General features: G+C 52.5%; 1 protein-coding gene across 2 annotated transcripts; it reads right to left on the bottom strand.

Moving 5' to 3' along the window:
• Nucleotides 1-202: 202 nt before the first annotated feature.
• Nucleotides 203-23,255, bottom strand: MASP1 (MBL associated serine protease 1). Of its 2 annotated transcripts, XM_042042340.1 has the most exons (11): nucleotides 22,969-23,255; nucleotides 20,796-21,021; nucleotides 13,837-14,014; nucleotides 13,445-13,576; nucleotides 12,772-12,968; nucleotides 12,319-12,466; nucleotides 11,705-11,823; nucleotides 10,773-10,851; nucleotides 6,314-6,451; nucleotides 5,250-5,324; nucleotides 203-2,782 (listed from the first exon to the last, which is right to left on the bottom strand). In XM_042042340.1, exons 1-11 carry the CDS (start codon nucleotides 23,226-23,228, stop codon nucleotides 1,887-1,889), a joined length of 2,448 nt encoding a protein of 815 aa, XP_041898274.1. In that variant the 5' UTR covers nucleotides 23,229-23,255; the 3' UTR covers nucleotides 203-1,886. The 2 variants fall into 2 exon arrangements, with proteins under 2 accessions (XP_041898274.1, XP_041898275.1); XM_042042341.1 differs by lacking the exons at nucleotides 203-2,782; nucleotides 5,250-5,324; nucleotides 6,314-6,451 and adding an exon at nucleotides 8,617-9,161 and having other exon boundaries at nucleotides 22,969-23,253.
• Nucleotides 23,256-27,752: the final 4,497 nt, after the last annotated feature.

Genomic DNA, 27,752 nt, shown 5'->3' with positions numbered 1-27,752 from the left:
TTGTGCCCTTTTTTTTGTGATTTGTATTCAGGGCTGCTCAGGGTCTGTCTCAGCCCAAGAGGCTGCACAGGCCATGGCTGAGCAGCTGTCAGAGTGAGGGATGGTGTGAGGATTCTCCTGGGAGTGCAGGCGTGCATGGCAGACATCAGCAACCAGTCTTGACCGTGTTCCTCTTGGAATAAAAGCCGCAGGGCACAAGCTCTGTACATACAAAAGTTTTATTTTGTTCTCAGGAGGAAGACTGAGAAAACCATCCTTACATGACACCAGATATTTTACAGAATGTAATATAAAAAAAAAGAAATACATATATATTAAAAAATACCTTGTAGTAACTACATGACACAGCCAAGAGTACAGTTCATAGTGTATCTGCAAGTTTAACCTTCCTTAGGCCTTCTGCTCCTCTACCAGGTCTACAAATGGCTTTTTGGATGATAGCAAAATGTCAGAGTGGCTCATCCACTGTTGGCTTCTTCCTTTCATGGCAAAACCAAAGGAGGAGGAGGAGGAGAAAGAGAGGCCTGAAGGAGGCTACAGGCATGCAGAGAGCACAGCAGGCAATTTTTGCATGTTGCTTACAGCTATAGGTGGGCTTTGCTGGCGAGTGAAGGAGAAGGTGTCCCTGCTGAAGGAAGGTCAGCTCACCTGACCTAGCTCCTTGTTGGGACTTGTCTGCATGGGCCATGGAGGTAAGCTGGGGAGATATGAATACTTCTGGTATGTTAGGTGGGTTTGAGTCAGTCTAGAATGACTTGGACACGTGCAATAGGCCACAAGAGCCATGAACAAACACTGAACACCATTGGTAACCTGTAAATCAGCTAAATCAGTGGTCTCAAAAGCAGTTAAAAGGGACTAGGTTCTTGGAAGAATGAATAAACTCTCATGCAAGACTAACCAGGCCCCTCAGAAAGAAGTGAAAGCCAAGGAAGGCTGTTTTAAATGAAATGATTCTGCTGAAAATAAGTATTGCTTAGATACAGCCACTGTGAAGCTGTCTCATGTTGGAAAAGTTTCCCTGGGAGGTCTGCTGTGGCTGGAAACCACAGAGCTAATCTGGGTGTGGGACTGAAGAGGGCTTGAGATGATAGAAGATTGGAGAAATTTTTGTGGCTGGAGGTGAGGGTGATGCTGAGTCCAAACTCTGCTCCGTGTCCTCGTGTCCTCTGTGGGTCACTTATCCCACATGGTGGGATACAGGTATCCCGTCTGGGCTGGTGATGTCTTGGCAGCCATGGCTGAAGTTTCAGGCTAAATGTGGATGCATTCTCACATCCTTGGGGCCAGGTGGGCATCATCTGAGATGCCACCAGGAAGGGATGTTTATTTGCTTATAAAAATAATGGCAAACCCCCAGGACTCTCTCACTACTCCTTGCACAGAAAAGGAGTTCCCCAGTGTGGGAACCTGTGAGTCCCAGTCCTGCCCACATGAGTTTCCTGCACTGTCCATCAGCTCTGAAGCTCTGTAGTTGCATCTTCTGATGGACAGATCTGGCTAGAGAGTCCTGGGAGTGGGGGCAATTCCCTGTGTGCGGCACAAAGCTTTGGTGTCAGGGAAACACTGCCTCAATTGCTGTGCCTTTTTCCTGGCTTGGAGGGAGGCTCCCTGGAGCGTGGGTGAGGTTTGCAGATGGGCAGCACATGCGGAGGACACCAGCTGAAATCTTGTCCTTCGCCCCCTCCCTCCAGCTCCCTAGCAAGCATTTCCTAAGAACACAAGCGAAGGGATGCGGGACCAAGCGAAACAAATGACCTGGCAAGGGCTTGGCGTGCGTGGAGTATCGTGGCTATTGCTTGCGAAAGACCCAAGTCTGGAGCACATTAGACAATAACAACAACAACAAGAAAGGGAGCCGCGGTGGCAGCAGGCTGCTTAGTCACTCATCTCTCCAGCTCTGGGTCCAGAAATGTCCGCTTCTCTGAGGAGCCTGTTTTCTGCTCCACCCAGTCCACATAGTTAGAGACCTTGGTGTACACACCGTACACCTGCTTGCTGCCACACTCCTCTGGGCCACCCCATGAGACCAGCCCTTGGGCCACCCACCTCCGTGTTCCTGGGTCCTGGATGACGAAGGCTCCCCCGCTGTCTCCTAAACAAGTGTCCTTCCCCCCCTCATAATAGCCGGCACAGAACATGTTCTCGGTCACGCTGTAGTTGCCTGAGCGTGACTCGTAGCTGGTCTTGCACTCGGCGTGCAGCACCACGGGCAGTTTGACATACTGCAGGATGTCAGACAGGGTCCTCATGCCCGAGCTGATGATCTCGTCCACCGTGATGTTGGGGTTGGAGATCCCCCAGCCAGCCACCAGCCCCAGCGTGTTGGGGTGAGGCCCCTCCAGCTCGTGCTCAAACTGGGGCAGGCAGACAGGCATGACGTACTTCCCCATGGTCACCTTCTCCTTTAGCTTGACCAGGGCGATGTCGTGGTTGTAGTTCTGGATGTCAAACTCCTCATGGAGGATGATCCTCTCCACCGTCCTGTTGACAGCTTCCATCTTGTTCCTCACATCATGAAGGGCCAGATAGATGGTGACGTGCTCCTTGGAGACGGGGATGACGGTCTTGTCCCGCCGCTGGGACCGGAGCACGTGGGCGGCCGTCAGCACCCAGGACTCTGAGAGCAGGGCCCCGCTGCCAAACCATTTGTCATTGGGCACCCGGGACATGTCCTCCACCACAATCAGGGCCTGCCAGGGGAAGAAGCCGGGTTCCGCGTTCCGCCCGCCAATGATGCGCTTGATGATCCCAGGCAGAGGACGAGCCGGCTGGCCACACACTGGGGACAGAAGGGACAGGACAGTTACTTCCAGCTTATTTATCTAGGGAACAAATGAAAAGGGGTATCCCTGTAGATTATGACACATAGCTGCTTATCTTCCAACCAAATACTCTCTTTTGTCTTTTTTGGTTTTGTTTTTCTTTCCATTTTCAGTTTCTGGAGTGATTTGGCTAGATCTACACCACTTCAAAAGCAGAAAGGCCAAATGAGTAATCCTATAGCCTCACTGTGTGACCTGTGAGCTCACCCAGCCCTTCCCAGACCTTTTAGGCACTTGCCTGGCTCCTGCTCAGTGTGCCGAGAGACCCAGGGGAATGATGGTGGGAGGACTGGAGCTTGACATCAGCCCAGTCTCACCCCACACTCTGAGACCTGTCATGAGGTCTGTGTTCTCACAGCCATGGCATTTGCCCTCCTGGAGCTGCTGTGGCTGGAGAAGGCTTGGCCATGGGATGTTGCCTAGCACCATGGGCTTTCCTCCTGCATCTCATCACCCACAATTCTGGCAGCCAAACCAGAACCTCTCTGCTCAGCTCTTCAACAGACCCAGAATGAATGCCTGAAGAGCCCTAACATGGTGCCTGGTTTGCTTCCAGGAACTTTATCCAGGCACAGTGTTAGGAAAATGAGGGGCTCAGGGTGCTGAAGGTGGCTCTAAGAGGTTGGACAGAGTGGGGAGGGACAATCCTGTTCCTTGGGACATGACTGTTGGTGGTGGGGCTGATTCCTGCCTATGGCAGCACTGTGGAGGGGGACTCCCAGGTGGCTTGGGGATGCTGATGTCACTGGGAGGTTGTGGGAGCCTGTTTGGGCTTGTCCGACATCTGGAAGAGTCCCAAATCACAGCAACTCAGGTGCTGGTCTCCTCCCTCTGAGGTCCTCCATGGAAAGTGCTGGGACTCTGACTCAATGCCACCTGTGCTGTGAGGGGAGGATGCAAAGCCTCACAAACCTGACCCCTTAGAGTGATGGGATCAAGGCAAGAATTAGTCTTGGAACCAGTGCAGGAGCACAGGGAGCTGCTGATGTGGATTTGTTGAGGCTGGGGTCTGTCTCTAGGAAAAATGCAACTCTAGTAGGGAGGGAATATGGTGAATGTGTCTCTGCATGTGCTCCGTACCCCTGTCCTTCCCAGTGCTGAAAGGAATAGAAAACATGCTCAGGAAAAGAATTCCTCTGTCCCAGCCCAGCTGCTCTGCTGCACCGAAGCCGACGGCTGTCCCAGGGAGATGCTTTTAGAGGAAGTGCATCCAGACAAATATTTATTCTATTAAATTACATATCAAAAATGCTGACCAGGCTGTAAATGCTCCCACTAATGGCAGAGGCAGGCATGGAGTGGCCTGGAAGAAAGGTTCCTATTGATGGGGAGGTGCGTGAGACATAGGGGAAGATCTGAAGAGCAGCTGGCCAGCTGCTGCCTGCAGATGCCGATCTCAGGAGAGCGTCACCCTCTCTCTGGGATTTTCCATTTTCCTGAAGTCTCTCTGACTCCTGTCACTAATCACAAGGCCTGGAAATGGCCCATGAAAGCAGCTCTGGCCCCAAAGCTGTCCCTGTATGCTCCCAGCTCAAATTAGTTCAGGCTGAAACATCAAGCAGAGATGCAGAGAGCAGCTGCCACAACAAGAGCAGCCACAGCCCTGGTCTGGGAGTTTTGTGAGATGCAGGGAATCTTAGGAGTCCTTCTTCTAGCCTTGCAGTGGCTCAGCATGGCTGGAGAGCAGATACCCTCCATGGGACTGGGCCAGTGTCTGAACACCAGGGTGGTTGCACCTGCGGCTGCTGCATGGCAGCTGGATCCCTGCACCTCTCTGGAGAGCCATCCCTGCACAACCCATCGAAATCCACACCCAAACTGCCTCCAGGCCCGTGACGTGCCAGTCAGCCTGGCCTCATGCTTGGCTATGGCCAGAAATTGTCCCAGAGACTGTTGTTTAATCCTGAGCGGGCGCCTGGCCTGGAAACTTGCTGGCTGCAAACATTTCTGCCACTGCTCAAAGACTTGGGATGTTTCCTTCCTTGTAATGCAGTTTGGTTTTTCTGCAAGGCTTGAAGAGGTGATAATTGCTACTGGATGTGTACACACTGCCAAGAGGAGCTGATAGCCAGGTAATGCTCTGCCCTTGGCTAAAGCCATCTCCAGGGATGCTGGGGGCTGAACATGGCCAGTGGGCTGCTGGTTTGCTTGTGTGCTGGAGTGGGGAGCTTGGGGAGCCCTGACAGCTGGGATGGCTGTGACCCCCGTGCCACCACTGCAACCTGACCGTCTGGGCCTGCTGGGATAGCAGGAAGCCTCTGTCCCAACCACCCTCCTGGCCATGCATTGTGGCACCTGGATATGTGTAGCTGAGGCATGTGGCACTGTCACCAGGAGCACAGTTCCTGCATGGCAGCATCCCCTCCCTGCATGTCCCTGCTCTGCACCCCTCCCTGCAGGAACCAGCCACCCCAGCAGCAGTACCTGGTCGGCAGGATGGCAGCTTTGTCCCCAGCTCCTCGCTCCTCCACTGCCCCGATGCATCACATGTGTAGGTGGCTGAAAGAGAGCAAAGTGTTAGCTGGGCTCTGGTCCTGGCATGAGGGATTGTCCTTTCCAGTGAGGAGACCTTGTCCAGCTGTCAGGGCCCTTTGAACCTTTCAGAGCAGGAGGTGACTTCCCTTTTAATGCCCTCTGTGCTCCATTGCCAGGGGGGCCATGATAGCCCTGCCCCCATACAGGGACATGTCTCCATCCTCAGTTTCATTGCCTTGAGCTGTCTGCAGGGCTGTGCTATGGCCTCAGTCTCTGCTGGCAGCTGCCTCCACATAAAAATGCTGCCAATGCCCATTCTGCTAATTCATACGGGATGCTGGGACCATGTGCAGGGAGATATAAGCAAGGAGACAAGAATGCGAGGAATTCTTTTGGCTTTGCTTGCTGAGGGAGGAGAAGGAAGAAGGGCTAGGCTGTGTATGCACCCTTTCTACAGCCCAGAACTGGGTCTGAGGGGTACAGAGACCTGTGGTGCTTGATAAACCACCTTGTGGTTTTTCTGTGGTTGTGGACCAAGGGGGATGGCAGGAAAAGCTCAGAGTGATATGATCCCACTGCTATCTGCTCAGCTTTGTCTACGCTGAACATTTGGTATGAGGAGCCTTGCAGAGCCCTTTCTGAGGCTGCTGGACCTGGTGCTCTCTCCAGCAGCAGCTCCTTTCACAGAGACTCAGAAAATTTCATAGTCTGCAGGGAGCAGATGGCAGGGTAAGATGGCAGAATGCAAAATACCCACATTGCTCTGCTGAGGCCATGAAACACTCAGGCAAAGCAGCCAGCAGGGCAAACTCCATCCTACCTCGTTGTGGAGCAGGATTTGTCCAGTCTGACAGTCCAGGCAGGGCAGACACAGGGTTTGGTATGAGTAGGCTACATCCACAGCCTGCTGTTTGCAGAACACCCTGGAGCTGCCATCCCAAGCTCCCCCCAGTTGCATCCCGTGTGCCCACCCTCCCTGTGCCGTGGGGATGTGGCCTGGCCCCATTGCTCACCGGTGCTGTTGGGGGCCATGTGGTAGTAGGGGTGCTGGCAGTGGTACTGGATGGCTGCTTGGTAGGTGGTCAGGTTGTTCCTGGTGGAGAAGGTGACAAAGCCGTGCTCCAGCTCCGGCGGTGCTTTGCAGTCAGCAACTGAAAGCCAACACAGAAGGGGGGTTGAACCCTGTGCTGGTTGAACCCTGGGTGTTCAGCCAGCCAGCAGGCAGGCAGTGCTGGGCTTTGGCATGGGACAGTGGTCTTGTGGGGCAGACCAAGGGCCTGTATGTATGCTGTATCCCTTTTCTCTACGGCACTGCAGGACGCACGTCCTGACATGGACTCAGGTGGCAGCAGAAGGCTCTGTCCTGGCAGGGCAGCCTGGCACTGTGAAACCCTCCCACGGCCACCCTGCACATGTGAGAGCATGTGAGTGGCACCATGGAACACCAGCAGGATGTCCCACCCACAGGCTGTGTGACCAACACCCCTCTCACTGGTGGAGACCCCAGTGCTGGGAGCCCCTCCATGTAGTGCAAGATCTCTGCTATACCAGTGAGAGGGGAAGAAGCCTGCTCTGGCAGGTTAGGTCTGTTTTGAGATGGTCCCAGAGTGTGTCTTCACATTGTAGAAGTGGGCAGGGAGAGGCAGGCAGTGATTCACCAGCTGTACATCAGGGGTGCTCCTCTATGCACAAGGCTTTGCTGAGAGCACAGCCCTGTCCTTCCTGCTCTGGTCTTGCTCAGCAAACAGTGCTGTTGAGCATTTACAGATCAGGTGGAACAACTCTTGGTCCTGGCTGTCCTTTGACTGCAGGAGATGAAGGACATTGAGAGTGTGGCTTGGCTGGTGTGCAGGCAGGGATGAGGCCGGTGCATGTGGCTGAGACCAAACCTGCTCCATCCCCCAAGACATCAGCAGGGTTGGATCTGCTTCACCCATCCCTGGTGTTGACTCAGGGTCTGATGGAGGGAGAAGAATTTTGGGGTGCCATTGCCCTTCCCCATGGCCTGTCCATGATCCCCTTCCTCCCCATGATCCCTCAGAGTGTTCTGCCCAGCCTCTCCCCCCACCTTGTCCGTGGTATTGGGTTTGTACCAAACACACCAGGGAGGATCCCAGGCTGTGAGAGGGTTCATCTGCCAAATCCAGGAGTCACCTCCTTGGAGATTAGCCTCCCTGCCATGTGATGCTGTGCAGCCTCCCCCTACCCCATCCTGGGCGACCTGCTCCAGTGGAGGGCAGGAACCAGGGTCTGATCCTGCCAAGAAATGTAGTGCTGTGGAGCTGGGTTCTGCTATGTTTAGGATGAGGAGTTGAGTAGGGAAATGGTGCCTTTGCAGAAAGCAGGTCCTGTGGATCAGGGATGATGTGAGGTCTATTGGTTTCCATGTGCTCCAGGATGCAAAGGGGATGAGAACAACAGTCCTAACTGATCCAGGCTAACAAAAAGAGAATTCACTAGATGTAGTAGCTGAAACCAGGGATATGTATCACTGCTCAGGATTGCCCGGTTGCTTGGGTGAAAAAAGCCTGGTTTATGGCAAAATACTGCAGCTCACCATTTACCAGGATCCCTTCAACTTTCTGTAGAGACAGCAAGTGATGGGATGAGTGTGTGGGTGCAGGCAGGCTTGGTGGAGACTCTGGATACCTGTTTCCTTGCAGGAAAGAGGGAATGAATGTCGGGGGACCATCCTGGCTTGCACCTCTACTCTGGGGTTGTTTATGGCTGCAGGATAGCATTCACTGTCCCTCACAGCCCATCTCCCCCCTGTTTGTCCCTCAGACCTGAGCAGGCCTGATTCCTGGAGAATGGGCTCTTGTAGAGAGGTGCTGCTGCACCAGTGTTGCAAGTCCTGCTGAAAGGGTGAGGGGAGGACCTTTGTTCAGTGAGCCCTTCTAGAGTTTTCCCTCAGGAAAGGGGCCATTTAGCATCTCTGTCTTTGTAGGACCAGAAGTGGACCGACCTCCCCAAAACACACCTCCTCTTCCTCCTCCGCTCCCAGCCTTTGGTCCACATCCCAATATCCTCCTAGTGAAGCCTCCAATGCCCTAGGGAGTACAGGGTGCATGCCCATGATTCCTGGGGATGAGAACAGGGCCAGATACCAGGCTCTGACCTCCTTCAGCTGCAGTCATCCTGAGACCAGTCCATCCTCACCTCTGCCAGGCCAGCCGAGGGCAGCAAAGGGGAAGTGGAGGAAAATCCATCCCCCTGTGTTGGTACCAGGGCTCGGTGCCTGCAGGAAAGGGCTGGCCAACCCATCCTCCAGGCCTCCCTATCGGGAGGGTCTGAAAGGCACCAAGACTCTTGGAGAGAGGAGAGGACGGAGTGTTTCTTATTTGCGATGCTGGGCCACTGAGGAAGGACAGTGTGAGACTGAATCCAACCCACCAACCAACCAACCAACCGGGCAGCTGTGCTGCAATCCTTGCAGGGCCAACTTGGAGGGGGGCCGAGGTGGCCCAGGAGTCCGAGTGGAGCGGGAGGGATGCAGAACCCGGGAGCCAGCAGCAGCACTTGGTCCCCAGGCAGCAGTGCTGGGGCCAGCTGGGCCCCCTTCCCGTGGGGCAGCGTGTCAGTGGGAAAGGGGGGCTCGACGCCAGTCTCCTTCACCCTTCTCGAGACGGAGTTAAGAAAGCACCAGGCGTAGGGGTTAAGAGTGCCATGCCGGTTAGACAAGCCACAGAGATGGATTTGGCAGCCAGGCCAGTGGAAAGGGAACCGGCCCTGGGTACTGGACAGAGCAGAGGGGCATCGAGACAGGCTGCCCGTCGGGGCGGCATGGCCAGTGCCAGCCTCACGCGGCCACTTGCTCCGAGCCGGCTCTTCCCTCTGTCTGGTTGTCGGCTCTATCTGCAGCTGCACCGAAAGCAGAGGGGAAGGAGGAGAGCAGAGAGAGAAAGCCCAATTAGTAGATGAGCAGAGAGAGACATGCAGGAAACCCAGCCCCCAAAACACCAGAAATCGTTAATGAGCTCCCAGTGAGCCGTGCCAGGGTGCCGTGGATGCCAGCAGAGCCGTGGCCCTGCTGGGGACCCCCTCGCTCTGCTCAGCCAGGGCAACCTGGGGGCAGCGGCTGGGAGAAGCTTCACAGGTTTCTGTTTAGCCTCTCCAGGCTATGGAATTGGATTTTATCCACTTTGCTGAGAAGTTTTCTATTTTCTGCATTGTTTGTGCCCTGCCTCTCACAGACATCCCGGGGAGGTGGGAGTCTTTGCAGTCTGGAGGCCTAAATTGTCCATTTAGGGGCTTCTTGGCTTTCCAAAAAGGCCTTAGAAATTTAGTGTGGTGAGTCATATTACACAAGAAGGGATCAGTTCCAGCCCAGCTGGAACAATGCAGGTAATAATTTCAATTTTCTCAAAAAAATAATTCTTTTTGGTGTTAAAAGTATTTACCTAGATTTTGTTCTAATTTTTAGACGATGCAAATATTTATCTGATCACTGTTCAAGCTGGATAAAATCAATGGGAAACTGTGGTAGTGAGAGTGTAGGAGTGGGGAGATCCGCAGTAGGGCAGAGGCATCACTGACCCCACAGTTTTAAAGGAGCCCTTTCAGATATTAATCTATTTAGCAAGTCTGAGAGCCTCCCAATTTCCATTTGGCTTGAGAAAACATGAACTAAAACTCCAGAAATACTTTTTCTTCTAAGGTAAGATACACAATACTATTAAAAGAGTCTGCCCAGATGAGGAGAACCTGGATCCCAACACCCCTGGAAAGCATTCCCTCCTGCCTCTCCTGGAAGGACCTGGGACAATCTCTGACCACGTTTGCTGCTTTTCTACTCTCCGTGCCAGCCTTACAGCACTGAGCAGCAGTGAGAGCCTCCTTGAGTGCTGAGAGGTTTGGGAGAAAGGGAAAAGGTGTGGTCAGGTACATCTCCCAAGCCTGAGCTGAGAGAAGAGCTGGGTTAGATGAAAGAGAGATGATTCAAATGATCACCTGTCCTTTCAAATGGCATTTCTTTTCTTCTCCCCTTTTCTCCCATTTTATGGGCTGTAAATATTTGGACAGTTTTCTCTCCCCTCTCACTTATCTGAGCAGTTCCCAGTTTAGGCTAGTACCTGGAACCTCTCTAATGCCCTGCATCTTAATAGCCTCCATTGGGAAGGAAATTTGGACCAGGAACTAGATTATCCCACATTGTCCCAGGTTTTTCTGACAGATGCAGTTCTCAAGAGTCAGGCTTACTCTTTCTTTGACAGGGAGACAGCAAAGTGGCTCACAAATCAAGTTACATGAGTAATCTAAATAAAAGCACCGATCTCCTGCTTGTGGCATTTGGCCTGGGCCCCGTTATGTTATCCAAGAACAAGCCAAAAGAGCTTTGCAGGGTTACGTAGCCTCTCTGGCTGGGTTCATGTCTCTGAGTAAGGAACTCCACTCTGGCAGGGCAGCTCCCGCTAGCATGAAATGATTTTAGCAGGAAAAGGACATTGGCAGGGTAGGGAAGGGCGTCCTTACTTTTGCAGATAGGGATCTTGTTACTCCATGTGCCGTCCTTCAGACACTCGATCTGGAAGGAGTCGCTTTCCACGTTATCCTGTGCAGAAGGTACCAAAGGAAAAAAAACCCTATCAATGTTCAAGGCAAAGAAATAAATCTCTCAATAAAAAAGGAATTTCTTGGTGATTTAGTCAAGTCATATCCAACATCCCCTGGAAGAGGACTTTTTTAGCTAAAAATTGCAATAAAATCATAATGAAAAACTTCAGGAGTTTTCTTGTTGCCAGCAACTCAGTGGCACGCTGAAAGCCAAAGAACTGGAGTAATTTATTCCTGTTGTAAATGATGGGATGGGTAAGGAGGCAGCTCTGCGTGAAGAATGGAACTGGGAGGAGATCAGACAAATACATAAGTCCGTGCTGGAAGTCAAAATGGGCTACTGGCTTGGAGGGAAGACAGCCACCCTGTGAGTCAGCTACGCTCCCTGTGGTTCTCAGCTGTTTCCCAGAGAGAGCCTGCCAAAATCTTGCCCCTCTTGACTCGCTGAAGCTGTCCCCAAGTCCCTGAGGACCTCCAGTCAGTGGAGGCTGGCCTCTGCAGGGCTGCTGAGACAGTGCCCACTGAGATGGGGGGCAGGCAGAGCCCTGGCAGCTCCCTCAGGGCTTTTGCTGATTTTTTCTCTGGCAGAGGTGCTGGGCCTGATATTCTATGACCTTGCTGGCTCCGGAGGGATGCTGAGAGGGTGGCTCAGAAAAGTGCCATCTCCTCTTTTCCTCTGTGTCTTTGGAAAGGAAAGGTGTTGGCTCTCACAGGAGGTGTTTTCCTTGCCCCTGGGAAGGGGGTGAGAATGGTGTGTGATTGTGTTCACTCTCCCAGAGATGCAATGGCTTTCAGAGGAACTATGCTCTTCTTCTTACCCATATTCCCATCTCCATGTCATCAATCCCTACCTTCAGCACTTTGTATCCAGTGTTACAGCTGATGACAACCTGGTCTTTGAAGGTGTACTTGGCTTGAGAAGGCTCAATTTTCCCATTGATTGGAGGTTGCACCAGTGGGCATGGGTTTCCTTCGAATAAAAAGCAAATGAAGATAAACAGAGGAATAAATGGAGCACATGCAAAGTCCCAGCTCTTCCACACAGCCCACGTAGCAGAACCTGAGCATCTCTGCCTTGCTTTTACTCTTAGTCTACACTGGCATGGCTCAGCCAGGCTCTTCTAGAAGGCATGGAGGCTCCAGGTCTTTCCTTCAGTCTGTAATTCTCTGGCTTTGAGCATTACAAATCTGGGAGTTAATAACAGTAGCTTGTGCAATTATCCTGCCCAAAATTGCTCTGCTTTGCAATGTGGTCTTGTTTCAGAGCCCAGTTGTTGTAGGGAAAAAAGAACCCTTTGGAAGGAGGGCTCTGTGTTGTTTTATGTCTCTCCTCTTGTGATTTCTGAAACAGATCCTTTCTGGAGACAGGGTCATGGACCACCAAACTCATGGTGTCCACCTGCAGGCTTTATAAAGCCCTTCCCATTCCCAAGCCCAGCAAACAGAGGAAAGCAGCAGTAATTACCAATTGCTGTGTACGACAATTTCCAGCCCCTGTTCTCTCCAGAGTTGTCACTGTGGAAGCGGATCTGCACGCTGTTGGTTTGGGTTTCAATGCGTCCTGGGGACTTTTCTCCACAGAAAGGTCCAAACTCCTTTTGGCCTGCTTTGATCTGCCGAGGCAAAGATGAGTGGGTGGTTTGAAAGGGCTCTTTGATCCCTGAGGGCAAAGGATGAGCCTGCAGTGGGGTCAGTGGGGTTCTAACACCATGTGTTGGGGGGATGTAAACAGAAAGAGGGTCACTGTTGGCTAAAAGGGTCCCAAGCAGATGTGATAAGACACAGGGTTCAACAGAGCACAGAGCTCCTGCTGATTCCATCACCCCTGTTTAGACTGGGGTGATTTTGATCCCATCACCAGGGCACTGGGGACGCAAAAGGCGAGTGAGAGAGGAGGAGTGTGCAGAGCCCAGCTCACCTTGATGTGGTCATATGGACAGGTCACTTCGGGGTGGTCTTCCACATCAAAACTGTCCTCAAAGTTCAGGGTGATGAAGAAACCCTCCTCCAGCTCAATCCGGTACAGGCAGTCTGAGCTCTTGGGGTAGGGGCTGGGGAAGTCGGCGCTGGTGATCACCCCATTCCTCTGGGTGTAGAGGTTGTCACTGCACTCCACTGAAACACAGCCATGGCTCTGTCAGGGCCCTGGCAGTCATGTTCCAGCCCTGACCATACTCAGGAATCCTCCCAGTGGAGTGGGGTCTGTTAGGTGATCCATGGATTCCACATATTGGTGCGTGGATCCCAAATATGTGTCCATGGAAGGAGAATCTCACACAGCCAACTTCCAAATATGCCCATGGCACAGAAGCCCTGGACTGAGGGCTAGTCCCAGCTAATCTACGATACAGATTCAGAGCAGGGACTAAACCTTTTAATTTCTCTGACTTGAGGAGGTCTCTAGAGCTTAGCTGAGGAGCACAGCCCCTGGGAGAAGGAGTGCCAGACTACTGATTTCTAGGGGAAGAGGCACCTCATCCCTCCTGGGAGCAAAAAAGGGCTGTTTTGCTTGTGTTTGGTAGGCCCTTTTCAGAGATTACTCAGGGACCCTCTGTGTGCCCATCCCTGTGTCTGGGCTGTGCCTGTGGTACCTTTGCAAGTCCTGTTGTCGGAGTGGAGGATGTAGCCGAACCTGCAGGAGCAGTAGTACCCACCAATGTAGTTGTGGCAGTAGTGGTCACAAGCCAACTCCTCATCACTCTTCTCCAGGCACTCATCCACATCTAGAACGGAGATAACAAGGAAGGCAGGTCACCCTGCAGCTCTCCACACGTCACTTCCCATGGGGACATTTGCCACTACACTGAGAAATCTGTTATCCTATGTGGTGGGTCACATGAGCACCCAGTGAGTCCCACATGGCCCAAGGGCTGCACAGGAGTTCTTCTTTTGCCAGGGAACCCAAGGCTGACCTGGACTGTGATCGTTACAAGTTTGCTACCCTGTCCTACAGGCTGGCCCTGCAGGCTCAGATGCTGCTCACCCACGGCGGTGTAATGGGCATCGAAGCCGGTGAAGCGTTCCTCATTGGAGAAGTCAGACCTGAAGGTGAGCCCCATATAGGGCCCTGGGGACAGGATCACTTGCTGTCCTGGAGCCTGCTCTGTGTCCGTCGTCTCCCTGCCACAGAAGGTTGCCAGCTCCTGGTCCTCAGTTTCAATCTGTTAGCAGAAAGAAGGGGTGAGCCCAGAGAGCCTGCTGTGTGTTCCCTGGGGTGGTCAGGCTGGGACTGGAATCATCCTCTGTATCCAGGAGCTCACACCTCTGCCTGTGCTTGCCCAGCCTGTCCCCTGTCAGGACTCACCAGTGTCTCCTTGGGACACAGGGACTCAGGTCTGCCTGCTCTGCCTGGAGGCACCTCTGAAGCAGATGCTGAGAGCAGGTAGCATCCAGGATGTAGGGAAGAGCTGGGGGGTGTAAGGGGAGGATGCAGGGTAGGAGCCCATTTGGGAGGTGGGTAGGGACATGGGGAGGTGGTGCAGAAGAAGGGGTGTGAAAATTGGCCCTGAGCTGTGTCATTCCCAGTCAGAGCTGCTGGTACCTGAGATGCTTCCCCTCACCTCTTCCCATGGCTCAAACACTGATCCACATAGCAGCATCTGCGTGAGGAGCCTAGAGGAGTCCCAGCCTATTGGTTTTGCATCAGCTCAAAGCAGCAGCTGTAATTTGTTTCTGTCCCCTGGGCTGCCTTTGGACAAGCTTGGTCCTGTCCCTGCCACCCAGGCTCTCTGTCTGGCTCCAGACCTGTGGTTCCAGGCACTGCTGGGACTCTGACCACACACCCCGAGGGCTGAGGAAGGGGAGTGATGTGCCAGGGTGCCCCGTTTTTGTATCAGCATACTCAGTATTCTCTATGTACATCCCTTTAAAACACAGCCTTATCTGTGCCTTAAAGTACTGTAATCCCTGCAGGAAAACTTCCAATTTTCCCTGGAAACCTCCTCCTTTCCTTTTTCCTCACCATTTTCTCCTGCATTGATCCATCTCCTTCTCCTACACATCCCATCCCAACCCCTGTCCCAACCACGACCTCTCCCAGGCAGTTCCCAGCACCCTGCCTGCTTTGCCCCAGGGGATTTGAATATGAATAAGCCTCGGCAGAGGAATGTGATGGACACCACCAGCCAGCCTGCCACCGCTCATGCCAAGCCACCGCTATAGAGGCTGTGATGAAGTCTGCAGCCCCCCAGCACCCCCCCAGCACATGCCTGGGGAAAACAGTCATCTGCTTGGGGCCCATGGGGTCCTGGAGGTGTTGGAATGCTGTCCCCAGCTGGCTTGGCCTCAGCAAGGTGAGACCCTTCTCTGACTCCATCCCTGTCACCTAGAGACCCTCAGGATGTGCCTGCTGGGGAGGGTCTGGGGCTGAAAGGGAAATTTCCCAGAGCTGAACAAACAGGCGGAAACTCGTTCACACCAGGGAAAGCCAACATGGAAATGGCAACTCAGCATGCCTTGACATTGCCTCCAGATATTTTCCATCCTCTCATACAAGCTGGAGCTGGCCAGAAAAGAGAGACACTTTCCGATGATAAATTTTGGGAATTTCAAGAAAAAACACGCACCCTGCTTTGGGGACAAAAACCCAATTGAATTTTTTTATTTTTTGTAACAGCATTCTGGGGCAAAAAAAGAAAACAAGTAATTTGTGCTCCATCTGGTTTCAATCCGTTTGAAATATACTGTGGTGCTTTAGAATTGCTTTTAAATCTGAAAGATTGTTTTGAGATGAAATACTGTTTCAGACTGAAAAACAGGAGTGCCATCACCAAAAGTGAAGGAAAAAGGCATTTCAGCCCTGTCGTTCAGACTTGGCCATGCCAGCACACAGGACACAGCCTCTTCCACAGAAAATGCTTTTTCTTAAGGAAATCTGTGGGAAGGAGGAATTTCCAGCCAGCTGCTCTGTGTGGGGCTGGTGGCTGTCACCTCTGCCAGGACTCAGCAGCCACCGTGTGAGCTCCCATCGCTCTTCCTCAGCCCCAGAGAGCGCAGGACCTGGAGCACAGCATTCCTGAAGTGCGGGAAAGTCTTCCCGGTGCCCTGTGTCTCATCTCGAGGATGCTCCAGCCATGGGGCCAGCCCCAACGCTGCCCCCAGCATCCCTGGATACAGCCCGGGAGCGGCAGGATGGGGCCCTGGAGAGCTGTGCTTTCCTCACTGGAGGTATCACAGCCCCTTATCTGAGACGGGTCCCATGCCCCGAGCCATAGGGAGCAGAGGCAGCCCTTCAGCAGTAAACTAAACAGAGAGGTCATCATCCCTGGTTAATATTTGCTGCTTCTGCTGGGGACTGTATACTTTTTTGTAGATCATTTACATCCAGCGAGCAGGCTGGTAATTAAATCCTGGTTGTTTGTTTGGAGTTTCTCCCTCTCGGGTCACGATGTCGATGTTTTCACTAGAGAAGATGTGTCCCTGAGGGAAATATCAATTGCCACAGAGAAATTCCCTATAAAAATACGCTGAAAGAATCCTCCTTTGAAAAATAAAATATAGTGACACCCTTGTGCCTTAAATTTATCCTTGCCAGTGTCTCCTGCTGTCTTCTCTGTTTCTTCTTGTATCCTCAGTCCCTCATTATGACTTCTGCCCTTCTGGATGGAGGCAGATTGGAGTTCCTCCCTGACTGTTGCCCTGTCCCTCTGCATTTTGGCTGGTGCTGTGGCGAACGGGTGTCCCAGGCTGTGGGGCCCCTCTCTGCCCCACCCTGATTTCCGCCCTTCGGGGCAGGAGCTGGGATGCCCTGGCTGGCAGGAAAAAAGGGCTGCCCCAGGGCCTGGGCTGCTGGGGATGCACTGATGTTCCGGAGGTGCCTCCTGCAGCCATGGGGTTAACGAAATGCCAGAAACACCGAGAGGGATTTGGCCCGGCAGCTTGGTGTCTGCTGCCGGAGAGGAGCAGGCAGTCGGCAATACGGAAACACAGCCGCCACCCGCCCCCCCTCTCCAGCCCTCCAGGAATGCACTAATTGGACTCGTGAAGGCCAAACATACCAGTTGTAATATATATAAATGGCTCATTAGGCAGAGAAATCGCAGTGCTGGGCTGAAGACACTGGGAACATGACATGGGCAGGAGATGCTCAGAGCCAGGGCAGGGCATGAAGTGGCCCCCGCCGAGCGGCCCCGCAGAGCGTGGCAAAAGGCAACACCCAGAGCAACGGGGCTTTTTTTCCCCCCAATGCTGCTGCTACTCACTGTTGGGAATGAAGCAGCGACAGCCCCTGCAAATGCCTCTATCTAAGTCTCCTGGAGATCCTCTCCCCAAGATACATCACGGGTCCTTTCATATGCAAACATGAAATTGCCCTGAATTTCCGCGGGAACACACGTGGCAGCCCTGCCATGGGGGACAAAGGAGGGTGGCTGGTTTTCTGTCCTGTGGATTTAGCTTGGTGTCCAGAGACTGTGTCCTCCCGCATGGCAGCTGCACCCACATGTCCTATTTCTGGGCAAGGCCTGTTCCTTGGAGGGGCTGCGGGTGAAAAGAGACCCAGGCAGGATGCTGGGGTCCTGCAAGAGCTGCTGCTTGCTCCCATGACTGGTCCTACTCCTTTCCCTGCACTGGGGGTAGCTGGTCCCCAGTGGCACAGGGGAATGGCCAGTGCCACCAGAGACCTCTGCACAGAGCTACCAGGAGGGGAGAGACAAGCAGAAAAGTCCTGAGCTCTCCCTTCCTCCCAGCTGCCTCCTGGGGTTCAGTGCTCCTTTTGGGACCCCACCCTCCCAGGGAATGAATGACCCCCTGGCTGGGGCTGGCTGGCAGGACCAAAAGAGGATGCTCTCCTCCTGAACCCACAGCTCATGCCAGACCTTGATTTGTGCTTTTTCTCCCTTGTTTAAGCGCAGGAAGGTGTACATGGGTCCTGTGCACCCTTCTTGCAGCCTCAGACTGGGCATGCACTGCCCTGAATGAAAAACCAAGCTTGTTCCCTGGTCCTGCATGTCCCCCTCCAGTGCCTCATCAATCACTGTCAGGGTGTCCCCCCATCTTCATTCCAGTCAAGGAGCTGCTGTAGATGGCTGCCAAGCTCTTGGGGGCTGATTTCATTCCAGGGCTTGACTGAGCGATGTGCAAAATCTCATTAACAGGTCCCCAGGCTCAGATTCCTTTAATAAACTTGGGGATTTACTTATGAAGGCCCCTCAGAAGCCAGGATTGCATCGCCCATCTCCCTGCCTCTGCCACAATGCTCCTCAGTGACACTATTCGAGTCACTTAACCTGATTTCCTGGTCAGGGCTGTGGCTTTTGGGATGTCCTGGGCCAGTGCTGGAGACTTGTGTGCCAAAGTGTTCATGGCTGGGTGATCCCAGAAAGGGGGTCAAACCATGGTGAGACCCTCTGCAAATGAGGAACCCCCAAATCAGTTCCCTGTGGGTGGTGATGAGCTGGGCAGAGCCTGCTGAGCAGCATGACAGAGGGCAGGAGCTGTAAGCCCAGGGTGGATGGCTGCTCCATCCCTGTTCCCACGAACCTGGCAGGTGGCTGAGAGGAGCCATGCAAAACCTGAGGAGAGGCTGTATCCAACGTGCTGAGGGCCAGAGTTTGGCTTCCCAGCATGTGACTGGTGTTTTCTACCTGCATGGGAGGCTTCTCCAGGTGGGTATTTTGGGGATGGCTGTTCCTCCCATTCCTCCTGGCTCTCTTACTTACTGAAGTGCCACTCCCCGTCTCTGCCATATCCATTTGCACAAACAAGCCTCCCATCCTGTGAGCATTTCTTTAGGAGCCACGTTCTTTTTATATATATACACACGCGCACGCGTGCATGTGCACATATATAAATAAACAGCTATTGTTTTAATTAGCCATTGTTTCAGAGCTCTGGAAACTGTTCCCTTCTGCAGACCACCCCGAAGGCAGAGGTCTATGCCAGTTTACAGCTCGGATCACCCTGAGCTTGCCACTTGGGATGAGCTTCTACACTGCTTTGGAGCTCCGGTGTGTGGGCAGCCAAGGAGCAAGGGAAGCAAAGACCAGGGCACAGGGGCTTTTTGCCTGTCCTGAGCTGAGTCCCCACCTGCTCAGCCCCTTTTTGACCTTCTTAGGGCAGTCAAGATGATGAAGACCCTGAACAAGCAAGAAGGTGTTTCTTCTCACACACAGAGGCATATAATCATATATTTAACCTGTGCAACTCTCTGGCATGTGGTGTTGCAGAGTTTAAAGTTACCCATGAGCTCAGAAAGCAATGGTACAAATTCATAGATGGGGAATCCATTGAGCACTGTGGAACACAGAGATCTGCCTGTGTTTCTGAGCTTCCTCACTGGGACCAGCAGAATATTACAGAGAATCACCTGTATGTACCAGGTCTGTAGTCACATTCTATAGCCATGCACTGTGGCCTGTGTCAAAGAGTGGGCTGATACTGTTTTTACACCTTGTGCTGGTGCAGACAGAGCTGGACACACAAACCCAAGGAGGAAAACAGCCACAGAGTCATTCACTGTTGTCCTTAATGTTTTCTAAGCCAGTGGTTTAGTAGCATCAAGATTGCACCCTTACCCAGCAGAGTAACCTCTGGATCTCCCGTAATCCATCCATTTTCATCACTTCTCAAATGTAATTCTGTGGCTGAGGCTCCGCAAGCTGAGTTAGAGCCCTGAGCAAATTTATACAGCTGAGATCTAAATCCCTGTGAAAAATACCGCCTTCTTATGGAAATCCAGCGGCAGGGAGAACTGTGGTGCCAAGTTGGCACTGTGGCCAAATAACAGGGAGCCTTATGAAAAAGGAAAAAAGAGCAGGGGATGAAGGCGGGAGGAGGGGTAAAGCTTGGAATGGGGAAAGTTTCCAAGAAATCTGTTCCTTGAGCTTATTGGGGTTTTAAAGCAATATATCTCTATATATGTCCCTGGCCCTTGTGCTTGGAGAAGATCCAGGAGAAGCAGAAAGAACTAATCAAACCTCAGTGAGAGCTGTTAGTAGCAGAGTAAGTGCCAGCACAAAGGGGAAATTAAAGCAGGGAGCAACAGATCCTGGAGGAAAAAACACACAAATGTTTGCTTTGTTTCCTTAGGGCAAGAATAAAAAAATAATTTCAATTATCTGGCAACTAGCACCAGGGCCAAGTTCTGTGGCTGCAGACCTGGGAGCAAGCTCCACCTGTCTCTGTGAGGAGGGGGAGGGTGGAGCTTCTGCTGGGTGATGGTGTAAGGTATGTTCAGCCAGGCAACCCTAAAAAGCATCTGCTTGCTGCTGCTGGTCTGCCAGAAGCACCACACTTAACCATTTTCAAAGATGTGGAGAGCCCCCCTTGTCCTGGATGTGAAGGAGAGCCCTGCTTGGAGAAATCTGTGGTGCAAAGGCAAGGCTGGTCTGTGGCACTGCAGTGTGTGGCCACCACAGTTCTGGGTGGGTTACTGCCCAGGAGTGAAGCAGACTGAAATATTTGGAGGTTTTAGCCATGACAGCTCCCTGGAAACCTGCACAGCAGCCTCAAGCTCAGGTCTAACCTTTCCCTTTTGCTTCCTGTGGGGCTGGACAGGGTGTCCCAAGAGCCTACAAGGCATGGCCAGGAATGCAGGCTGGCTGCAAGAGGCACCCACAGCCATGGCCTGACAAAGTGTGCCCAGCTCAGGGGCCCTCCTTGCTGGCATCAGAGTGGCACAGGCTGGTGTTTAGCCACAGGTGTTTTATCAGCCCATAGGTGTGAAAATCCCATTGAGTGCAGTAAGAATTAGGAGCTGAAATAGTTTCAGAAATCTGTTTCTCTGTGGGTAAGCTCTGACTCTGGTGTCCCACTCACTGTAAGTCCAACGGATGCTGCCAGCTTACCTGTGTTCTCCCTGTGGTCCACTGGACTGACAACTCCTGAGCCCAATAAAAGAGGGAAAACTGTCTTGTCTCCAGCTTTTCCAGCACTACCCTTTCTCAGCTGGCCAAGCAGCTCTGCTGTCTACCCCACCATCTGCCCTGAGATCTCACAGCTCACCTTCACATAGTCGTATTCACAGAGGTAGGATGACTCCAAGTCAAAATGCATGAAGTACAGCTTGATTTTAAATCCATCAGGCACAGAGATGTTCCATGTCATTTCCGAGTCGCTGGGATAGGAGTCGGGGAAGTTGGGAGACTGGATCTCCCCAAACATGTCTGTCAGCTCCACGGCATCTGCCACACAGAGCAGCAAGGCACAGAAGGGCCAGGCCAGGGGGTACCTGGAACACACATGTGAGGAGATGAAATGAAATTCTGGCAGCGACAGCACCTGTTGAAGGCTCATCTCCTTTCCCAAGTGGATCCTGCGAGAGGAGGTGCAGCACCGTGGCACCATGAGCAGCCCCTGGGAGGTGGAGGTGGGAGCTGCATGTGGCTCCCATGAGGGGAAAGCCCCTTTGAGAGGTGGGTGCCACAGGTGCCACATGTGATGCAAAGGCACCTCCAGAGCCCCCAGCCAGCTTGAAGTGCCATCAGGAGCTCAGTGTTTCCCATGCTTCTGGGAGCAGCAGCCATTGGCAGCACATCCGTTAACTACTGGAGCTCTGGTGGGCAAATCTTCATTTAATGGAAAAATAAACATAAGGATGCTTAATAAAATAATGATGCTTTCTAAATTGGTTTAATGAAAACATCATGGCAATAACTGCTAAGTATCATTATTATTATTATTACTGCTTAGCCTCATCCTGCCAAATCGGGATTATTAACTCTCAATAAACAGCACACATCTTTGCAGCTGGGCAAGGATGGAACCAGGCCCCAGCAGTGCAAACCACCATGTTACACTCTACTTTCTTTCCTCTTTTTTCTCTTCTCTTTTCTTTTCTTTTCTTGTCTTGTCTTGTCTTGTCTTGTCTTGTCTTGTCTTTTCTTTCATTTTTATTCCTCTTCCTCTTCCTCTTCTCTTTTTTTTTCACTCCAAATGGAGAAGCACACAAGGGCTGAGATCCATAGAGGAGTTTTGTCATCAAACCAATCTTTTAAAAAATCTCGGCCTGAAGAGTTTGTCCCAGCTTGTTACCAACTTGTTTATCCCAGAGGAGGACAGAGAGAACAGGTAAATCTGTGGTGGTCCAGCTGACTTCCCACCAGCCTCGAGCTTCATTTGACATGAAAGGGAGCATAGACTCTGTGCAAGGAGAGAACACCACCCGTGCTGGAGGTGTGAACACAAAAGCCTGTGCTATTGCATAGGACCCAGAAAGAGGAGCAGACCTCAGGCTCTTTACACATAGCAGAGCATACAAAGGAAAAGAAACGTGCAGGAAATAAGAGCCATTAGAGATGAAAATTTCTAAAATAGGCACTAAGGCCTGGCAAAGGCTTGTAGGTGTGTACAACAGACATTGGAACTACTCACACACACACGTACACCTGATTTCAAAATCAGGGCTTGATTTAGATATTCTGGTGAGGAAATTGAAGCTGCATTAGTGAATTATTTTTAACCTGTCTGTGTTCCTTCAAAACCAGGGCAGAAAATTTCTGGGGTTCATTTGTGTAGTGCCATCACTTTTCTCAGCTCTTCATTACAAAGAATAGTAAATGGGAGCTGAGAAATTTGGGTTGATTTTTCTTTCAAGCAGAGTGAGGTTGAACATGCCCTTTTCTGACAGCTTTTCTGAAACCACAAAAATGTGTGAAGGGAAAAACTGTTACTCCTCTGGTCACAGTACATACATGGGGCTGGATGCTGATGCTGGATGCTGAGCTGGTAAATGGGCATCACCTCCTCCATTTCAACAGGCTGTTTTCTTGTGTGGCTCTGCTTTCCCCTAAGCGGGGGAGGCAAAACAGCGTCAAACTTCTTCCCCACGACAGGAAAGTCTTAACCTCATGTGAAAGTGATAAATGACCGTGGCGTGCACAGAAACCTGAAGCCCGTGCAGCAGGTCCGTCCTCGCTCGCACCTTTTCCCCTCGGCCGTGGGAGAGCGGTGCCCACGCCAGGATGTCCCTTTGCCTTTGCCGGGATGCCGGCGTGCAAGCTGGGCTGCGGCACGAAGCCGGGGCATGAGCAACGCCTTATTCGCTCACGGATACGGGAACTGGAGCCGCGGTCATCATCGAGAAACCTTCCTCAGCAGGACGGCCCCCCTTGCTCGGCCGTGCCCTGCGACCACGGGGTGCAGGAGCCCGGGGTCAGCCCGTCGCGGAGGTACTCACCTCATTTTGCTGCTGGGAGAGTTTCCCGGCGGGTTTGGTGCGGAGGATTGATGGCTCGCTCGCGGGGGACGGCTTTGCCTCTTCCCCAGCGCTCCGCTGTCCGCCTTATCTCTGTCCGGAGATTTGCGAGCGTGTGTGCGCCTATGTGTGTGTGCGTCTGGAGCTGTCTGGCATTTTCCATGCAGGTCACGCCTTCCCGTGCCTGCAGCCGTTCCCCACATCCAGGCAGGCAGCAGGCAGGCAGGCAGACCTGCCCGCATCCGAGCCCTCCTCCCCGCCCGCCTCTCCCTCCTCTCCGCCGCGGGGCTGCCCTGCGCTCCAGCATTCAGCGGAGTTTTTGTCTTCCCTAATCTCCAGAGTTTTGTGTGTGTGTGTGTGTATGCCCATGCACATTGTGTTTTCTCTCTCTCTTTTCCCCCCTCACAGCCTGCTTTGCCAGATGGCAAAAATTTGCCTCTCAATAGGGTCTGAGGCTCCAGCAAAAACAGAAGGCAAGAATGTGTGAAAAAAAAACCTGTGCGGGGATAAATAGCTTTAGTGGCGGTGCTGCCGCTGGGATCGGCGCTCGGGAATTGCTTTCAGCATCTCTGCTTAGTGCTGAGCAGCGTTTGGGATGGGGATCTGGCTTCCAAGAAACTTTGGAGTTGTGACAGTCCAAATAAAATCAAGCCCTAATTTGCGTCCTCCTCTAGAACTGAGGAACTGCCGGATTCAGTATTTTGTCCCAGGGCAAAAGAGCAGCTTTAGATGTGGACTCTGCTCAGGAGTGAGAACTTTAAACACTTAAGTTCCCGGTTTTGAGCCTGATTCCCTCCCTTTCAGGAAACAGGTAAAAACATGAACACTCCCCGCCAAGCCACAGGAGATTTATCTCCCCTCCCTGTGCCAGGCACAAACCAACCCAAACTCCCCTGTCTGCATAGCTAAGTGGGAAGAAGATCTATCTGGGCTGCAAATAAAGGAATAATAGCATGTAGGACGTCAAAGGATGCAAGCGACTCCCTCATTCAGAAATCGCCTCGGACACATGAGGAGCAAAACTTTAATAGCTGTTTACCAACTTCAGCTTGAGCTGGTTAATGTAAACCCCGCAGACATCCACTGGCAGGCACGGATACACAGGCGGCATGTTAAAAGGCACACAAAAACAAGAGCCGGGAAGAGGCAGGGAAACAGGGATGTGCTGGCACCACTCCTGGAGCAGCAGCTCCCAGCCCTCCCGGACTCCACAGCTCGCTGATGTCAGGCTGTGGCGCTGCTGTTAAAGGGGCGATGGTACCTCCAGCCTCTGCACGGGCTTTGCCCCTCCAGCAGTCCTGGAGAAGCTGGGAGGGAAGGGGACAGAGTGAAAAAAAGGTAGAATTTTCTTTTTCCATTTCTTGTCTTTGTGTTTTGGGGGTTTATGGTTCCTTGGCTTCCCGTGCAGAAGCTGCTTCTCTCGTTCCCATGAGTCTCTCATTTTGCACTGAGAAAGAAATGGTACCTAAGAGACACAGTGAAATAAAATAGAAAAATATGGGTGGAAAAGCATCAGAAAAACAGGAGAAAGGCCCTGAGTACAGGGAAGATCTCAGTCTGCCATAATTTGTAGCTGTATTTGGGAAGTTTTAACAGCTTATCACTAAGCAGACATGAGCTCTCACTCATGCTAACACACCCAGGCAAGCTGATCAAACTAATTAATACGTAAGCAATGTGTCAAATGCAAGGATTTATTTTTGAAGGCAAGTGTGGTCTTGTCTGAGCCCTGAATACACTGTGATCTATTTTTTCCCTGCCTGTTCTGCAGGGTGGGTCCTTCATGCATTCGTTTTTCCATCAAGGCAGCCTTCTATAACTTTTTGGAATGGCTTCTCTAATTCAGGGGCAATGTTAATTCTGAAGTGAGATTTTCTTTGCCTGCTGGCGCTTCTTTCAAGACAGATCACCTCAGGTTAAAGTCAGTGTTTATGCTTCAAGGCTGGGAAATGTAAAGTGGTAACAGAAGCTCTGCATGGTTTTGGAACATGTTGGTGGATGCAGCATGGGCTTAGAGCATCCATGCTGACTGTGTAGGCTCTGGAAGGCAGGAGATGATGCCCAAGAGGCAGGACTCTGCAGATTCCACCAGCAGCCCTCTGAGCTGATTTCCCTGCCAGGTTGCTGAATCCTGGGGGTTTTCCTTGACCCCATGCTTGTCCCCATCCCACAACCCCATTGGTGTGCAGAATCATATCTCCCTGAAAACTCATGCTGACCAGCTCAGGACTCAGTTTTTTCCTGGCCAAATCTTACCTGAGACATTGTGGCCCCCTAAAGAAACTCGAGAGGCAGTGGCTGCATGGCCACAACTTCAATTCTGCTGTACCCAAGTGCCTAAAATTACCTGCAGCCTCCTGCATCCCCATTGCCTCATGCTCCAAACTCCAGCCCCGACACCTGCATTGCTGAATCCTCTAGTAAGGGACTCAGGTCTCCAAATGAGTCCTGTTGGAGCCCTAATGGTCTGGCCTGTCTAATTGTACCGCCTCCCTGGGTTACAGCACATCAGCTCTGATTGTTCTCTGTAGCAATATAGACCCTATGCTGCAGAGTCTGCTGGTGAGGAGGCAGATGAGGATCTGCTCTGGCTGCAATGCCTCCTCCAGTGTTACTCCCATCTGTTAGAGAGGAGGGTTCACCATAGCCAGGCCTGGCCACTCACACGGCTTTGTGAAGTGTCAGTGAAGAGTAAAGGCAAAAAAGGTCACCAGAGGAGGATCTGGTGCTGTCCAGGGAGGGTGCCAGGTGAGGGGCACCTTGTCTCATGTGTGCTGTTACCTGCTCTTTACCTGAAACATCCAGCTGCCTCTCAGCTACCAGTGATGCCAGGGGTGTGGAGCCTTGTCCCACCTTACTGGGGCACTTGAAAAATATTATCTGAGCTCTCACCATGCAGTGACCGGAGTGGGCATGCTGAGTTTTTAGGAAGGAGTGTTTCCTTCTACAGGTGCTGGTGGAACAGTGGAGTTAGACTGTGACAGATCAGCAAACAGGCTTGGATCTGCTTTCTCACCAATATCTCCCATGCTTAGAGAGGCCATTCCTGGAGTTACTTCTACCTGTCCATGATGCTCATCAAGGACTGAGATCAGCAGTGTTGTCTGAAGCATTTCTTTAATGCTGGGGGCAAATTCACCTCCTTGAAATAATTCTCCAACACTGAGTGGAGTTAGGGATAAAACAGATGTGAGGGATAAGTGTGGACCCACAGGAATAAGACTGTGGGGTGAATCTATGACTGGTGTAAATGGTCATACACTGAAAGCCCGTAGCCTGCAAATGTTTGTGACCCTGCTGCCCTCTGGGTCAGGCCAGCCCACACCACAGCCTCTCTCAGGCTCTGTGTTAGGCACACTGCAACATGTGCACCACTCCTTGTCATGATGATGTATGTGTCAGGGACCAAAGTGCTGGCAGATCCTGCTCCTGGTCTGAGCTGTGACATCTCCTCTTCTCTCCTCCACCCGGGGTGCTAGAGAAGACTTCATTCTCCAGGAGATCTGAGCTCTGCTCTTAGCATCTCTCTTCCATCCTGCAGGAGATGCAGGTTCTGCTCCTGGCATTTCTCCTCCACCTCTGACGGGTTCCTGGAGCCCCCTCGTGGTTCCTACCACGGACAAGGTCCCAGCGAAGTCACCCTTGGGGAGCTGCTGGGAGGCCCACAGCATCCTTGCTGCGGGTCCTTGCAGCTCCAGTGCTCAGGAGGCAGCAAAAGTCACCTTGGGGATGTTACTGGGGGGACAGGGCGTGGAGGTGACAACAGAGACGCTCAGGAGTCTGAATAGGGCAGACTGTCCCATTGCAAAGCCATCTCCCTGCTTTGTGAGGGAGATGAGTCCTTCAGTGGCTTTGCAGTCCCTGCCCTTGGAGCCTGCTGCACCGTGTGACAGTCCCAGGGGAAGGTGGCCACAGCCCAGATCCGGCGTGGAGGAAGGGGAGGATGTAGGGGCATGGGAAAGGGGGCAAGGGTAAAACAGTGGGGGAAAGAAGGAAAGTGGAGGTCGGGGGAGGAGGCTACACAAAGGTGGGGAAAAAGGGCTGTGGGGCGATGGCAAAGGGTGTCTCTGTGGAGAAGAGGGGAGAGTGGCTGGGAGGCGGCGTGCGGAGGCTGTGGGCAGGGCAAGGCTCGCTGCCCGTGTGTCCCCCGGGGCCCCGAGTGCCACTAGATGGCACTTGAACCTCTGCGCGGGGCAGCGGCGCGGAGCGGGGCGGGGGTCCCGGGGATGCGCTGCGCTCCGGGGGCTCTCAAAATGCTCCTGGCAGCAGTTCCCACGGGTGATTCTGCCCTGGGGGCTGGATGGGGAGAAAACGTAGAGGTGAGATGTTTTTTGGGACAGATACTTCCCTCCCGTCCCCGGGCTGTGCTGGCCCTCCTCCGGCACTTGCCCTGCAGAGAGGCTCATGCCACAGCCCTTTGCAGAGATGACCTGCTGAGGTATCACACAGCATCCACCGGAAGGTACCTCAAAAAAATCTAGTGCACTCTCAGCACAGCCCAGTGGTTATTCAATAAATTGATGCTTTGTTCGGCTGTGACAGAAAATCAGATCCATAGTGCTGTGGATGGAAATATTGAGCCCTTTTCCCCATTTTCAGCCCTGTCCTCTGCCTCTACATGCACACCGTGAGGTCACAGGAGGCACCCTGACTGTCACAGTGTGTTCACGACTGGCATGAGAAGATTAGGATTGTTTCAGCAACCAGCCATTCCCCTCTCTGCTGAAACTGAGGGATGCTTGGGTGACCCCAAAAGGGTGCAAGAG

Source organism: Corvus kubaryi, unplaced genomic scaffold (genome assembly GCF_017639235.1).
Source record: "Corvus kubaryi isolate FWS band 111438036 unplaced genomic scaffold, C.kubaryi_AGA036_p1.0 37397, whole genome shotgun sequence".
Lineage (NCBI taxonomy): Eukaryota > Metazoa > Chordata > Aves > Passeriformes > Corvidae > Corvus > Corvus kubaryi.
This window is presented reverse-complemented; position numbering and strand designations above follow the sequence as displayed.